The sequence below is a fragment of the Acomys minous genome (assembly GCF_964271855.1).
Source record: "Acomys minous genome assembly, chromosome: 15".
NCBI classification, from domain to species: domain Eukaryota; kingdom Metazoa; phylum Chordata; class Mammalia; order Rodentia; family Muridae; genus Acomys; species Acomys minous.
This window is the reverse complement of record NC_140497.1, coordinates 42205652-42221778: the sequence shown is the minus strand read 5'-3', so window position 1 is coordinate 42221778 and position 16127 is coordinate 42205652. Positions and strand designations below refer to the sequence as shown.

At 38.5% G+C, this 16127-nt stretch overlaps 1 protein-coding gene across 8 annotated transcripts in view; it reads left to right on the top strand.

Annotated features, from left to right (window-relative positions):
• WDR17 (WD repeat domain 17) overlaps window positions 1-11704 on the top strand; it is an 86691-nt gene extending 74987 nt beyond the window's left edge. For all 8 annotated transcript variants that reach the window (XM_084758344.1, XM_084758346.1, XM_084758348.1 and 5 more), the window contains 6 exons: window positions 219-360; window positions 664-766; window positions 1794-1895; window positions 7102-7200; window positions 7538-7721; window positions 9791-11704. In XM_084758344.1, coding sequence (XP_084614470.1) covers window positions 219-360; window positions 664-766; window positions 1794-1895; window positions 7102-7200; window positions 7538-7721; window positions 9791-9910 — 750 coding nt within the window. In that variant the 3' untranslated portion in view covers window positions 9911-11704. The remainder of the gene's footprint in view (window positions 1-218; window positions 361-663; window positions 767-1793; window positions 1896-7101; window positions 7201-7537; window positions 7722-9790) is intronic.
• The last annotated feature ends 4423 nt before the right edge of the window (window positions 11705-16127 follow it).

Sequence of the window (16127 nt, the reverse complement as noted above, 5' to 3'; positions counted from 1 at the left end):
GTATTTGTGTGGTAAAAAATCACTAATTCATTAGGTAATGCCTTCACCTTTATTCTTCTGTCTTAAGTATATTTCCATTAATAATTTCATTTCAATATTTTTTGGCAATTTTAATAAGTGAATTTGACAGAGATCATGGTAATAATTGATGTTTGTACTATAGCTTTTTTTCCCTGTAAATCTCAGTAACATCTTCTTTCAAAAAAATTATTTCCTAGTGTAATCTACCACCAGTAGAAGAATGCATGCAGTTAGCGGAATCAGCTCGTGCAGATGGCAATGTGTTTGAAACCATAAAGTATTACTTACTGAGCCAGGAACCTGAACAGGCTCTTCCTATAGGTATTGACTTTGTGAAGGGTAAGTTTCTAGTTCTATTTGATCTCATAATATTTTCATTCATCTTGATAAATCTGCCTGAAAGGTCAAGCACCAGTCATCCCAGATTTCACAAGGAGATAGATTACTGATGTAAAACATGGTGTCGCTCCTGATTTTATGTTGTGTTATGTTATGGCACCTAGAGACAATGAATGGAACAAGAATTTGTCATATAGAATTGCAATTAACTGACAAAGGGTTGATATTATAATTTTTAAATTTGGATGAACAAGTCTTGATGCTGTAATTTAAAACACATTTTATTTGGTTTTGTTTTACCAGGATGGCTCAGTACCACAAACTGGACTGTAGATACCATATACCCTGTGCTTGACCTATTGAGCTACATCCGTACTGAAAAATTACTTTTGCATACATGCACTGAGTAAGTACTTTTCTTCAAGACATAAAAACAATAAGTGTGATATTTTAAATGACCCTATCTCTTTTGGTGTTCAAATCAAGAAATAGGATCATTTTAGGTAGCTGAACTTATAGACAAATTATACTTTTTATTATTACTTTTGTTATGACAACAGTAACAAGAGTTGACAATAAAGCAACCTTGAAATGAATAGCAACTATTAGCAATAGCTAGTATGTGTATGTTGATGTGCACGTGTGTGTGTGTGTACTATCACTTCTACACACTTGTTCTAAGAAGGCTAATTGAAAACATCTAGATGGTTCTGGTACTGGAGTTCATAAAAAACTAATGGTCATATTTATCAATATCTATTCTATGTAAAAACTGTACTAAGCATAGATGAAAGAGATACAAGTGCTAGAAAGCAGAAAATGACACCATCTTTAAATTCAACGACATGGGACGTGGGAATTTTTCATACAACTAAAGTCTTGAGAGATTTGAAGATAATTTGCAAAAGAGATTTTTAATAAATCAGCTTGGAAAACAGCTAAGTTCACCCTGCAGGAAAAAAAATTTGTCTTGCTGGTCCTTTCCTAGAGTCAACATAATGTGCCATAAGTTCCTAAATCTGATCAAAGGAATTATTCAGATAAATGACAAGAAGAAAAAGCCACACAGCCTCAGGGTGCAAGTCAACTATGAACAGCAGGACACACTTGCTTTGTGTGAGGACTCAGGTTCACGTTCAAACATAAAAACACAAAAATGTTAAATACGTAAAATAATCATATAAGAACTAAATGCTATTTTAACACATTTGTTTTAAATTATAATTTATGTTATATCATTAGTTCTGGAATAAGAAATATGAGTTAATTTTTAGCTAATGAATAAATCATTTCCTCCAATTATCCAAAATATTCTAACCATATTTTATAAGTTTCATCTGTAAGAATATAAATATACATATTTAAATTATGTCAGGGAGTAATGTCCTCTGCTTCAAACTGTAAGGTTTAAAAATAAGTGTATTCTCTTTCAGGGCCCGAAATGAATTACTCATATTATGCGGTTACATGGGTGCCTTACTGGCTATCAGAAGACAGTATCAAAGCATTGTTCCAGCACTTTATGAATACACAAGGTAAAAATAAAAATACTTCATTGAGAAGTTTCTCTTACTGAGATAATCTCTAAGTAGATCCGGGGCACTGGATGTATTGCTCTGTGCATTTGCTTATTCACTCAGCATGTGTTCTGCAATGAAGCAGGTTGGAGGTACATGAACCATGAATGCACCAGTACAAATGACAGAGATGCTAACAGAATGTTAGATGCACAGGGTGTGTTGATGTTTGCCTGAAGTCAAAACACTTCAGAGAGGCATCCCAGAACTCGTAGAGGTGGTCCAGCAACTCCATGAAGGACCTGGATCCTTCCTTTTATTTTTTGACTCTGAAACTTTTTAAAAATTAATTATTTACATTCATATCAAAACTTCTTCTCCCTCCTCTCCTTGCAGTCCCTCCCTTTCACCTTCCCTCCCCCATCCATTCATCCTCAGAAAAGGGGAGACCTCTTGTGGATATCAAGCAGTTGTGGCATATCAAGTTGCAGTAAGATTAGGTGCATCTTCTTCTATTGAGACTAGGCAAGGCAGGACAGTTAGGGGAAAGGGATCCAAAGGCAGGCAGTGTAGTCAGAGACAGCCCCCTGCTCCCACTTCAGGAGCCCCACGTGAAGACTCAGCTGGACAACTGTTACATATGTGCAGAGGACCTAGGTCCCTTCCACACATGCTTTCTGCCTGACAATTCACTCTCTGTGATGGGCCCAGGTTAGCTAATTCTGTAGGTATTCTTAAGGTGTCTTTGACCTTTGGGGCTTCTTCAATAACAATCCCTGATTTCAAGCTGTATTACAGAGCAATAGTAATAAAAATAATCACGTTATTGGCATAAAAACAGACAAGCTGATCAGTGGAATCAAATCAAAGACCCAGAAGTGAAACCACACACCTATTAACACCTGATTTCTGACAAAGAAGCCAAAACTACACAATGGGGAAAGAAGCACCTTCAACAAGTGGTACTGGTCTAGCTGGATGTCTGCATGTAGGAAATGCAAAGAGATCCATATCCATCACCCTGCACAAAACTCAAGTTCAAAAGGAACCAAGACCTCAAAATAAAACCAGATACACTAAATCTGTTAGAAGAAAAAGTGGGGAAGAGCCTTGACCTCATTGGCGCAGGAGACAACTATCTGAATGGAACACCAACAGTTCAGGCTCTAATCAACAATTAATGAATGGGACCTCATGAAACTGAAAAGCTTTTGTAAGGCAAAGAACACCTTCAAAAGGACAAAACTGCAGTCTTACAAAATTAGAAAAGATCTTCACCAAAAAATATATATTCAAGAAACTAGACATCAACAAACCGAATGACCAAAAGAATTTTTAAATGGGGTACAGATCTAAACAGAATTCTCAAGAGAGGAATTCTCTCTCTCTCTCTCTCTCTCTCTCTCTCTCTCTCTCTCTCTCTCTCTCTCTCTCTCTCTCTCTCTCTCTCTCTCTCTCTGTGTGTGTGTGTGTGTGTGTCTGTGTGTCTTGTTTTTTATTAATTTATTCATTTATTCAGATTATAACTCAATTATTATCCCATCATTTGTATCCTCCCGTTCCTCCCTCCCTCCCGCTTTTACCCTATTCCCCTTCTTAGGTCTATGAGGGAAGTGGAGGACCTCTTCCCCCACTATATGGTTATAGGCTATCAAGTTTCATCTTGGTAGCCTGCTTATTCTTTCTTTGAGTGCCACCAAGCCCCCCACCAAAAGGAAGTGGTCAAATATGGGGCACCAGAGTTCATGTCAGAGTCAGTCCCCATTCTCCACATAACTGTGGAGAATGTTCTGTCCATTGGCTAGATCAGAGTAGGGATGCGATGTTTACTATTGTATTGTCCTTGGTTAGTGCAGTAGTTTGAGCAGACCCTTCTGGGTGCCGATCCACCTATCACGATGTTCTTCTTGTAGGTTTCTAGGATCCTCTGGGTCCTTCTATTTCCCCATCTACTATATTTCTCTTACCTAGAGTCCCAATGCGATGTCCTCACATCTGTCCCAATCTCCTGGTAAGTGAAGACTTTCATGGGACATGCCTTTTGGGCTAGTGTCCAATTATAAGTGAGTATATACCATGTGAGTCTTTCTGCTTTTGGGTTAACTCACTCAGTATGATCATTTCTAGTTCTATCCATTTGTCCACAAATTTTGGCATTTTTAAATAGCTGAGTAGTGTTCCATAGTGTAAATGTACCACAGTTTCTTTATCCATTCAACTACTGAGGGACATTTATGATGTTTCCAAGGTCTGGCTATTATGAATAAGGCTGCAGTGAACATGGTTGAGCATATGTCCTTGTGTGTTGGAACATTTTCTGGGTATATTCCAAGGAGTGGAATAGCTGGGTCTTGAGGAAACACTATTCCCAGTTTTCTGAGAAAGCACCAGATAGATTTCCAAAGTGGTTGTACAAGTTTGCATTTCCACCAGCAATGAAGGAGGGTTCCTCTTTCTCCACATCCTTGCCAGCATGTGGTGTCACTTGAATTTTTTATCTTAGCTATTCTGATGAGTGTAAGATGGAATCTCAGAATAGTTTTGATTAGCATTTCTTTAAGTGTTTCTCAGTCATTTGCTATTCCACAGAGGAATTTCATATAGCCATGAAGCAAGTAAATAAACCTCAACATCCTTGTCATCCAGGAAATGATAAACATAATGACCCTAATATTCTATCTCACACTCCTCAAAATGGCTGCGATAAAAAAACACAAGGAACAGGTCATGCTGGAGAGGATGTAGATCCAGAGGAACACTTCTCCATTGCAGGTGGGAGTGTAATCTCATACAACCACTTTGGAAATCAATTTGGCGGTCTGGGAATCATTTTACCTCCAGACCCAGCTAGAGTACTCCTGGGAATATACTCAGAAGTTGTTTCACCATACCTCAAGGACACTTGCTCAGCTTTATTCATAGCAGCTTAATTCATAATAGCCAGAGACTGGTAACAACCTCTATGTCCCTCAACTGAAGAATGGAGAAACGAAAAAGTGGTACATTTACACAATGGAATACTACTCGGCTATAAAGACAATGACATCAGGCAAATGGATGGAAGTAGAAAATAACATCTGGAGTAAGATAACCAGACCCAGGAAGGCATGCATGGTGTCTACTCACTTATAAGTGGATATTAGCCATAAAGTACAAGATGACCATGCTACAACCCAATAGACTCAAAGCAGCTAACTAACAAGGAGGATCCAAGGGAGGACGCTCAGCTCTGAAGCTCTTAGCCCTTTTGTCCTGTGTGAGTTTCCCAAGGTCACAGATAGATGCTAGCCCCCTATACACCGTGTCTGTAGTCTATGGAGGACACAAGGTGATGGAGAAAGGCATCCTAAAGTACTTCTTCAGACAGACTTCTTCATTTTGTCCTGAAAAGTCCCCCAACCATTTTCATTCCGACGTTCCCTCCCATCATTCCATAACACCACTGCTAAAATATAGGAAGCCATATTCATTGCTTCTCATTCTCTGTGGCAGAAAAACTCAAGTAAAGGACATTGTAAAGCGATAAAGAAGCTAGTGTTTTACGGTCACGATAGCTTGTGTTTTATAACCTGCCAGGCAAGCACCTACATTCTCTACCAGCCTGCTAACCTTTAGTCATATCCATTATCCTTAAAACCTACGTCACTCACAAATAAAATCCAAGGCTGAACCAAGGGATCTTCATTCACCTCCGCCCCAGTACTTAACAGGCCACACCTCACTGTGTGAATATGATTTTGGGAATACACGGATCCACACAGTATTTCCTGAAAACTGATTTCCAAGCCCATTAGCTTGCTAAGCGGTACAGTGTGCAACTTTTCGATTCCTGATGCTTAGAATCCTGGGGGAAACATTTTTCCGAGTACATTTTATGGAAGGTAGGAAATTGTAAGAGAAAAGGAGAGCTTTCTTAATCCTAAACAACTATGGTGAAGAGCAACCATGCTGCCTAGTATAACCTAAGCAATGAGGTCGACCAATGCCCTCAGGATGCTCAAAGAATATGCGTCTCTATACAGGCACCAAACCAAACTTCAAACCCCACTAAAAATTCAGGAACAATAGGCTGTACCACAGACATTAAAATAATGTTGAATTTTTCCAGCTCTATGTGACTTCGCCAGTGACAAGTGAGAGAAAAAAGTCTCTTAAATTAATACTAATATTAAAAATCTGAAAGCCAGAGTGGTGGCTCATATCTTAAGTCTCAGCATGGGAAACTGAGGTAAAGGGATTCTCGCTCGTTCAAGTCCAGCCCTGAGAGTTCCACATCTGCCTACATTTGGAGTGGGACAGCCTCAGACACTGGGAAGCAGAAAAGCAAAGAATAAATGTTATTATGTGTAAGGCAGGAGAAACTTTATAGACTGTGTCTCGGTTAAGGGAAACCTGGTAATTAAGAGAGAACTTTAAGATGTCCCAGCTTTAGAGACTTTATTTTTGGTGATGATTCTGCCTGTAATGTCCTGCAGCTTGCTTTCATTTTCCAAGTTTACTAAACCTCCGTTTCCTCCATTGTGCTGTTCTGTTTCTATATCTTCTTTCCCTCCTTTCAAACCCTGTCCCCTATTCTTATATCTTATTGTCACATCTCTTCTTTCTGCATTCTGTCATTTGGTGTACTGAAGGTTCATTTGTAAATTCTGTGCGTGCTTGCATGTGCGTGTGCGTGTGCGTGTGTGTGTTCACGCGTGCCCATGCATTTCTTAGCTTTACCTGTCATCACTTTGGAGACATCTCATTTTCATGTTCAGATGTAATTTAACTTCAAAACTCCTCACGTGTGAGTCTAGCCCCCTGTACCACACTCCAGCCTCAAATTCAGTAAACTCAGAAGTATAACAAGGGACTCAAATCTATCTTTTCCTTTTTCTTCTTAGCGTCATTATATTTCTGTTATCCAGAATTAAGGCAAGGCCCGGATTAGCTCTTCTCTCGCCCTCCCTGCTGTTCAGCATTGCTTGTCTTGTCTTGCCACACCCCATAGAGTATGCAGTGCATTTAACTAGAGTCACTAATCCAGGCATGTTTCTTGAGTATTTTAGAGTCACCAGGAACTTTAATGATAAATGTGTGAGCACATATATGCCTGGATGTGTATAATTGCATGTACACATACTATTGAATAATTTTCAAAATAAAATTTCAGTTATTAAAGTGTATTTGTTTTGCCTGATGTTTTGTTGTTATTCCAGATGCCAATTTTTTTTTCATGTTTCAGTCAGCTATTAAAACGCCGAGTGGTGTCACTACCTTTAAAAATCGAGCATCTCTCAAAGGAATTGGATGCATGGAGAACTTGCACACAATCTGCCAACCAGTGAGTAAATACAGTTTAACATCCAAATGCAGAAGTAATTTAGTGTCACAGACGACAAGTGTTGGGGAGTGCATGTTTTCAATCCAGTTTAGAAAAATAGTTTGTCAATTTCTTTAGCATATATTCTATACTAATTTATTGTGATGTTAATTTCTGCCTTTCTAAAGCCCTTTGTGGTTGGTTTTTTTTTTTTTTTTTTTTTTTTGGTATAATTTCAATTTAAATTGATTTGCCTCCAGCTATAAAGGATAATGAACTAACCAGAGACCATTTCTCATCTAAAGCTCAGTAATTCTATAATTCTGTAAATGAAATGTGGATGCTATTTAAAATGTAGATCGTCAGGAGATTCTCCATGCACACCCCCTTCTGAGTTACAAAGAACAGTTTATGAGGCTTTATTAAGGAGACTGAAAGAGGAGCCACTCAAAGGAATTACGGGACCGGATTATGTGACTGGATCAAATCTTCCAAGCCATTCAGATATTCACATCTCCTGTCTTAATGGACTAAAAATTCAGGTACAGACTAACATCAGACATTGACTTTATATTTCTATCATGGGCCTCTTAATGCTATCTTGAAATAAACAAAGACAAATAAAAGCTTAGCAAATGTACAGGTTTCAGTAAGAAAATATTGCCCTGAGTGCTTCTATCATAACATAAGTAGTCTCTTTTCTCTATTGTAATGGAAACAATTGTGTAATACATACATTTAGCAGCAATTTATTTACCCATACAGTAAAAATAATGCAAGTCAGTAACATAATCAACAATTTCACATGATTTTGTCTAGAAGATTGTATTTTATTTTCTAGTCTCCAGTGACACTGCATAAGCACAATAAAATAAAACCAATAGATGCTTATTACTGATACATCAAGTGTCCTTTCAGCGTTCTACTGAATGTTTAGCAGTTAGAGTTCACTGTGATTCATCACATAGGATGACTGATTCTCAAAGAGCACTCTTTACAGTCAAGTTAGTGATGAACAGTTATGCTTAGAGTTTCTGATGTAACCCAAGGGGATTGCTATCTTGATGAATAGAGGTCACTGTAAGATAACAAGAACCAAATGCCACAAAGTGAGTTATCATAATCTGTCACAAAGTGTTCCAGATGCCAGTGGTACATAGATGCCAGTGGGTCCTCATAGTTCTAAAATAATATTATAAACATTTATTATGCTGACATGCCAGGCCAATTAGTGATCCAGCCACTCAAAGTAAGTGTAGAGGCTGGTTATCAATGCAAACGCTGCCAATAGCTTAGCTGGCCAATTATAAGGCAGGCTTGAGAGCAGAACCAGCTCCAAAGCATAGGACACATAACTGTGTACACAGATATCATTCACTTGTGTTTAGTGATTAAAAAACAAAATCAGTCAATTCAATGGCTTAGCAGTGAATCATGACACTTTGAAAATCTAAAAATCAGTTTCTGCTCTCAGTACTTTGTCCTTCCATCCTTTTTCCCACAAGTCCCTTTTGCTCCCTGCAGGGTAGCCAAAACATCAGTAGACCCCAGCTGACATTTTCTTCACACAGAACCACATCAACAAAAGGATCTACAGGTTACCCAATGCGCACATAGCTAATGTAGATTATGTAGTATCCTCCAAGTGTATTTTTATTTAGAAATTAATGTATTTGCATTTTATGAACATCAAATACTTCCTAATGGGAAGTTAACTAATGATTAACTTTTCCAACTGTAAAAGTAAATTACAAACAATAAAACATATCATTAAAAATTATAACCAGAAGGACCAGGCATGGTAGCTCACACCTTTAATCCCAGCACTGGGGAGGCAGGGGCAAGCAGATCTCTGTGAGTTCAAGGCCTGCCTAGAGTAAAAAATGAGTTCAGAACTGCCAGAGCTCTCTTAAACAGAGAAACCCTGTCTTGAAAACCAAGCATGACAAAAATTATAACCAAAACTTGTTAAATTTAGATCTCAGTAAAAAAATGCAAATTGCATTGCTTTTGTGATTTCTTTTTAACATCCTGCTTTTCGTTGTAAGATCTGAGTAAGACACAATGACATTTCAGAAATACTCAGGGTGTGCTCATAACCGATGGGACTAAATTATAAATGGTCTCTCAAGCCACATGACAAAATATCACTTTAAGTCACACACATGTAGAGCAATATCTACTTCCTGTTCTCCAGAGAATGATCCAAGTTTCTGGCTTTCTTTACTTCCCTGCCTTGCTGAAGCCAGCTGCATAACTAACACAATGAAGTATGCCCCACTCTGTTACTTGAGAGTGTGCTTTCATAAAAGTTAACTCTGGGGCAATTAATAAATTAACAACACTTATTGTAATTGATAGTCCTGCTGTATACAAGGAATTAAAATGACAGTATAAATCTCTGTTTTAACATCCACCACTGAATAGTGGTACATTAATGAGGTACTTGAAGATATTTCTACAGTTGGTAGCCTTAATGAAAATCCTTTTCTCTTATACTACTAATTACCTAATTGCACCAGTGTTTTTTTCAAGTGGTGACTTTCTATAACTTTAAGTAAATGTTGCAAATTTATAGTCTCATTTTCTCTTTTCTCAACTCCGTCGACAGGGCCCCGTGTATTTCCTGGAAGATGGGAAATCAGCTATTTCTTTGAATGACGCTCTGATGTGGGCAAAGGTGAATCCATTTTCACCTTTAGGAACTGGGATACGACTCAATCCATTTTGACTGAAGATTTTCCTTCATACTTTGTAGTTTTTGTAAAAATGAAATTTGGGGTATTTATAACTTTCATCTTTTTTGGGAGGTGGATTGGTGGTTAGAAGATATGATGGAATAATATTAAATTTTATTAACTTCAGAATAAAATATTTATATAATTCCAAAGGAAAAATATGTGTCTCACTGATAAATGGTCTTATTTATATTTATGAGGAAGTTTTAAATAAACTATAAAGAACTAAATCAGCAAAACACATAGGGTTTTAATGACAAAAATGTCAACAAAACACTGTAAAAACATTGAAACACATAAAGTACATCGCCTAGTTCTTGACACATACGAGATTTTGATGAAAATTTAATGAATATCTTGAGATATTAAAATTTGTGGAACACACCGCTGATTTCCAATTCAACAATCCCCCAAAATATCCTTTTGTTGTTGTTGTTGTTGTTGTTGTTGTTTTACTTTTTTAAAAAATTGGTTCACTTTATACTCCTATTGTACCCTAGTTTCTCATCGATTCCCAGTCCCACCCTCTCTCCCTCATCCCCCTCCAGCCCTTCCTTAGTCTTCAGAAAAAGGGAGTCCTCCTCCTCCTCTCACATCTGACCTCAGCCTATCAAGTCTCATCTGGACTGTCTGTATCCTCTTCCTCTGTGGTCTAACATGGCTGCCCTGCTAGGGGGAAGTGATCAGCATGTGGGGGCCAGAGTCCATGTCAGAAGTAGTTCCTACTCCCCATATTAGGGGATGCACAAGGAGACTGTGCTGCCTGTCTACTACAGCTGAGCAGGGGGTCTAGGTCCTCACCATGCATGGTGCTTGGTTGGTGCATCCATCTCTGCAGCACCTCCCCTCTTCAGCCGGAATTTGTTGGCTCCACTAGTCTCCTTGTGGAGCTCCTGACCCCTCCAGATCCTTCTATCTCCCAACTGTTCCATAAGACTCCCTGACTCCACCCCGAAGTTTGGCTGTGAGTCTCGGCATCTGCTTTGATTCTCTGTTAGGTGAAGTCTGTCAGAGGACCTCTATGGTAAGCTCCTGTCCTGTTCCTTCTCTTCTACTATTTCCAGTGACTATTCTATTTGCCCTTCTGAGTGAGAACTAAGCATCCTCCCTAGGGTCCTCCTTGTTATTTAGCGTCTTTAGGTCTGTGTAGTGTAGTGTGGTTATCCTGTATTATGTGGCTAATATCCGCTTATAAGTGAGTATATACCATGTGTGTCTTTCTGGGTCTGGGTTACCTCATGCAGGATGATCATTTCTAGTTCCATCCATTTGCCTGCAGAATTTTAAGATCTTTTTAATAGTTGAGTAATATTCCATTGTATAAATGTACCATAGTTTCTTTATCCATTCTTTGGTTGAGGGACAACTAGGTTGTTTCCAGATTCTGGCTATAACAAATAGAGCTGCTATGAACATAGTTGACCAATTGTCTTTGTTGTATGGTGGAGCATCTTTTGAGTATATGCCCAGGAGTGGTATAGCTGGGTCTGGAGGTAGCACTATTCCCAGTTTTCTGAGAAAGAGCCAGATAGATTTCCAAAGTGGTTGTACAAGGTTGCACTCCCACCAGCAATGGAGGAGTGTCTCCTTTCTCCACATCCTCACCAGCATGTGCTGTCACCTGAGTTTTTGATCTTAGCTTTTCTGACAGGTGTAAGATGGAATCTCAGAGTTGTTTTTATTTGCATTTCCCTGATGACTAGGGACATTGAGCATTTCTTTAAGTATTTCTTGGACAGTCAATATTGTTTTTTTTTGAGAATTCTGTTTAGTTATGTACCCCATTTTTTAATTGGATTATTTGGTTTGGTGGTGTTTAATTTCTTGAGTTCTTTATATATATTTGGATACTAACTCTCCACCCTGCACAAACTAAAGTCCAAGTGGACTAAAGATCTCAATATAAAACCAGACATACTAAATCTGTTAGAAGAAAAAGTAGAGAAGAGCCTTGAGCTCACTGGCACAGGAGACAACTTTCTGAGCAAAACACCAATAGCTCAGGCTCTAAAATCAACAATTAATAAATGGGAATCTCATGAAACTGAAAAGCTTCTGTAAGGCAAAGGACACTCAACAGAACAAAACAATAGCCTACAGACTTAGAAAAGATCTTCACCATATGATCATTTATAAAAATTTGTTTCAAATAAATTTTTGCATGTAAATAAGATGCTATTAAAATATTGAGTAAATTTTATAAATTTATTCTTATTCATTGATTTTATTTTTATTCAGAACAAAAAGCTAAGGACCCAATACATGACTCTATTTCAAGTAAAATAGAATTTTTACTTAAACATGTATGAAGTTAATTTACATTAAATAACTTCAATACTCAATGTATCACTTAAAAATATATAATATGAATGCTTCTGTCTGAATAAAAGAATGAGTTTATAAAACTGTAATAATTGTGGTTTATATTATCCTTGATATGTCATATTAAAATATTTTAAATCTTAAACAAGCTTTTAAAAACTGATGTATTATCAAAATGATCACTCAATCATAATGCCTTATAAAGACCACAAGCTAACAATTCATTTTACAAAATAGTAGTGATAAGGAACATGGAAAATAATATAGGAAATTCAATGTATAGTAGCCCCATGTATCTGAGAAGTGATAGCTACAACTTCAATTTTCCTCTATTAGTTGACACACATGCACTGTAACCCACACTTAAGAATGGTAGCATAAATACTACTCCTATTCTCTTAATTTTACTTTAAATATATTAATATGTTTATCTTTATTGTGTTTTCTAATAATTCAAGTAGAAACATTAGGTTTGATCTATAAATGAATTACTATATTTTAATGAATGCAATAAAAATACTTTATGTATAAACTACAAAGAGAAAAGACCTTGTATTTTCTTACTAAAGAGAAAATAAGCACTTGAATAAAATGGAAAATTAACTTTTTTTTAGTGTAAAATCTGAGCAGGATTAATTCGGTCCTATTTTATTATAATGACCTCTACAAGGCAGGACAAAAGAATCATTGATGGTGTTTTGTTTTTCTGAAGACAAGAAATTTATACTCTGGCTTTAAAGCAAATGCATTACAAATTATTTATAAAATTTAGTATTTCATTTTTAGTGAACTAGTAGTAGCCAACACCTATTAAATGCTTATTGTATTATACCTTCAAGACACATGTGCTTATGTAGTTTACATATGTACCTCAGGACGAATATAGCATGTATAACTGAGACATACTACAACATTTCATTATCATCTGGGTCTATGTGTGCAAATATATTTCAGTCCCATTAATTTAATGCAATTGCTATCATTAAAGCCAAATATGACATAGCTCCCAACTACGATGAGGACAAATCTCACTCCTACAAACACAATAGAGAGAACAGTATATCAAAGTTTCAGAAGTATAAGGGACCAAGCATCTAACCTGTTAACTCACTCAAAAATCTTAGAAATCCACTTCATAGGATTGTTCCACAGGCTGATTTTCCACTCCCAAAGAGCGCTGACTCTGAAATACTCTGAAAACACTCCTGTAATGGCTATTCTTGGTTGTCAACTTGGACTACATCTGGAATTAGCTAAAATACAAGGAGCTGGGAGGGATTTTTCTTAATTAGATCATTTGAGGTGGGAAGACACATTTTTAATCCTCAAAATTTGAGGTGGGAAAATACACCTCTATTCCAGATCTTTTGAGATGGGAACACTCACCTTTAATCTGAGCTACAATTTCTACTGGCAGTCTAAAAAAGAACATGGAAACAGGAAGCTTGCTCTCTTTGCCGGCTTGCTCTCGTTCTCAGCGGCAAGTCCACTCCTTGGCATTACAGCCTACTTCCACTTCTTCAGGATTCCGACAGGCACTGAGGACCATCTGAGACATACAGCCTCATGGGTTGGACAAGTACTGGATTCTTGGGATTTTGCATTGGTAAACACTGTTGGACTAGCTGAACCACAGCCTTTAATCCATTTTAATACATCCTCAAACCCCCATCTATATTCATACTATAAGTTCTGCTCCTCTAGAGAATGTGGATTTAATCGCCTATCCCTGAGGTCACCCAATATGGCCTCTTTCTTCCTCCTTCTGGGGATTTTCTCTGTCCTCCTGACTTCTCAGACAGGATGAGTGGAATGAAAATTCAAACATACTCTGCCCAAACTCAGTTCATCCTCAACGCTACCTTCTGTCCCATCTCTGGTTGCAGATCACAGACCCACCTGATCTTTGACTTACATGCATCCTGTTGTCAGAACTGTGGCATCTTTACCACCTGTACAAGACCCTCCTGCCTCCACATTTCCAATAAACTCAATACTTTTGTTTTTCTTAGCGTCAAACAAATATAGCCTGTCTGTCTGATTCCTCCTGTGGTAGATGTCCCAACTGAGGATGTACATATCATTACTCTGAGCCAGAATGAAGCACGTAGCCTCAACAACTTCACATCCGGCTTGGACATGGTATGGTTGCTTTCACCATCCAACCTCCCCAGGACAAAAGGTAGACTGTGGAGGTCATGGAGCTATTTATATCAACAGGGCAGAAGCTGTCCCAGCTCACAGAGGATGAGTCCTTGAAGAAGCCCTGTTACACCCCTTATAGACACCACAGACAAGGCCTTTAAGTACTCTGTATCCAACCTAGACACAGAATTCAATACATGTAATCCTGTAAACCCCGCCTCATAGATGAGCATCTTAAACGACTCCCTCTACCTTCTCCCCACCTACAGCAGAGGTATGGGTTTCATCAACAGTGTCTTTTCTTCATGCTTCTTTGCTACAGTCCCTATGGTGGCCATCCTCTTTCCTCCCCAACGTAACCTTGACATCAACTCCATTTAATCCTGAGTACATTTCCCCCCAGCTCTCTAAGCCAGTACCTCTTTACCCGCCTGGGAAATCCAGCAATTTGTCTATTCAATGAGATCTTCCAGCCTTTTTCCTTATCTGATTATAAGGCTAGTTCAGTGTCAAAACCCATACTAAGCCCAGAGGAGACCCACTTCTGGTGTCACTCTAAGCTCTGTAAATGCAGAGCTGCATCAGCCCTGGTCGCTGCTTCCCAATCATATTTGTTCCTCAGCTGACCCTATCTGATGAACAGGAAGTCTATACTCTTTTCCAGCATTCCCACTGGGCCTGGGAAGCTGTGGCCCTTCCACTGATGATTTGAGTAAACTTGAGAATCTCAGGGGCTGCTATTGGTTTGGCAGCACGAGGGAAGAGATCTGAACAGATCTCCACCGAGATGGCAGGCACCATCCAGCATTCCACTTTAGCCATGCTGCTAAGCTGACAACAGACACCACCTCCCTAGTCTCAGTGGTCCTCCAAAATCTGCTGGCAGCCGAGAAAAGAAGCACTTGTTTCTTTCTCAATGAAGGATGCTGCTACTGTGTAAGCTAATCTGGCCAGGCAAAAAAGCAGATTAAAACCCTGAATGATACACTTGGACATGAGTTTTGTACAGGGTGATAAATATGGATCTATTTGCATCTTTCTATATGTAGACATCCAGTCAGTTAGACCACCACCATTTGTTGAAGATGCTATCTTTTTTCCATTGTATGGGTTTGGCTCCTTTGTCAAAAATCAATTATACATAAGTGTGTAGATTTATTTCTGGGTCTTCTATTCAATTCCATTGATCAACCAGTCTATTCTATGCCAGTACCATACAGTTTTTATTACTATTGCTCTGTAATATAGCTTTTGAAGAGTAGGGGTTGTATAGGGGGAGGAAGGAGGGAGAGTGAGACCAGCAGGAGAGGAGGGAGGGGGCTATGATTGGGATGTAAAATGAACAAGTAAGTTTGTGTTTTTAAACCTACATGAGCTGGCATTTGGAGTTCAACCCCCAGTTGCTGATCCCAATACAGACCCCTCACTGTGCTCTCCTATGGCCCCATGGCTTGTTCCTCTCCTCTGCCCTCCAACTTGTATTTCCTCATAGAAATATTTTCCCTGTCTCTTCAGACTCTTCAGAAAAGAATGAGTTTACTTGATGTCAGTCAACTAGATGATCCTGATGCAGCTTCCCCAGGTCCTTTATCACCATCTGCCAGCTCGAGGCCCTGCTTGGGACCAGCATTCCAAACCTTCCTCTTTGCAATATTTCTAGCCAGCAGTACATAGCTTAAGACAACTCCTGTTGTCCTTATCACCAACAAAGGACTGGAAAGTGAGGTATCTAAGACAGAACCC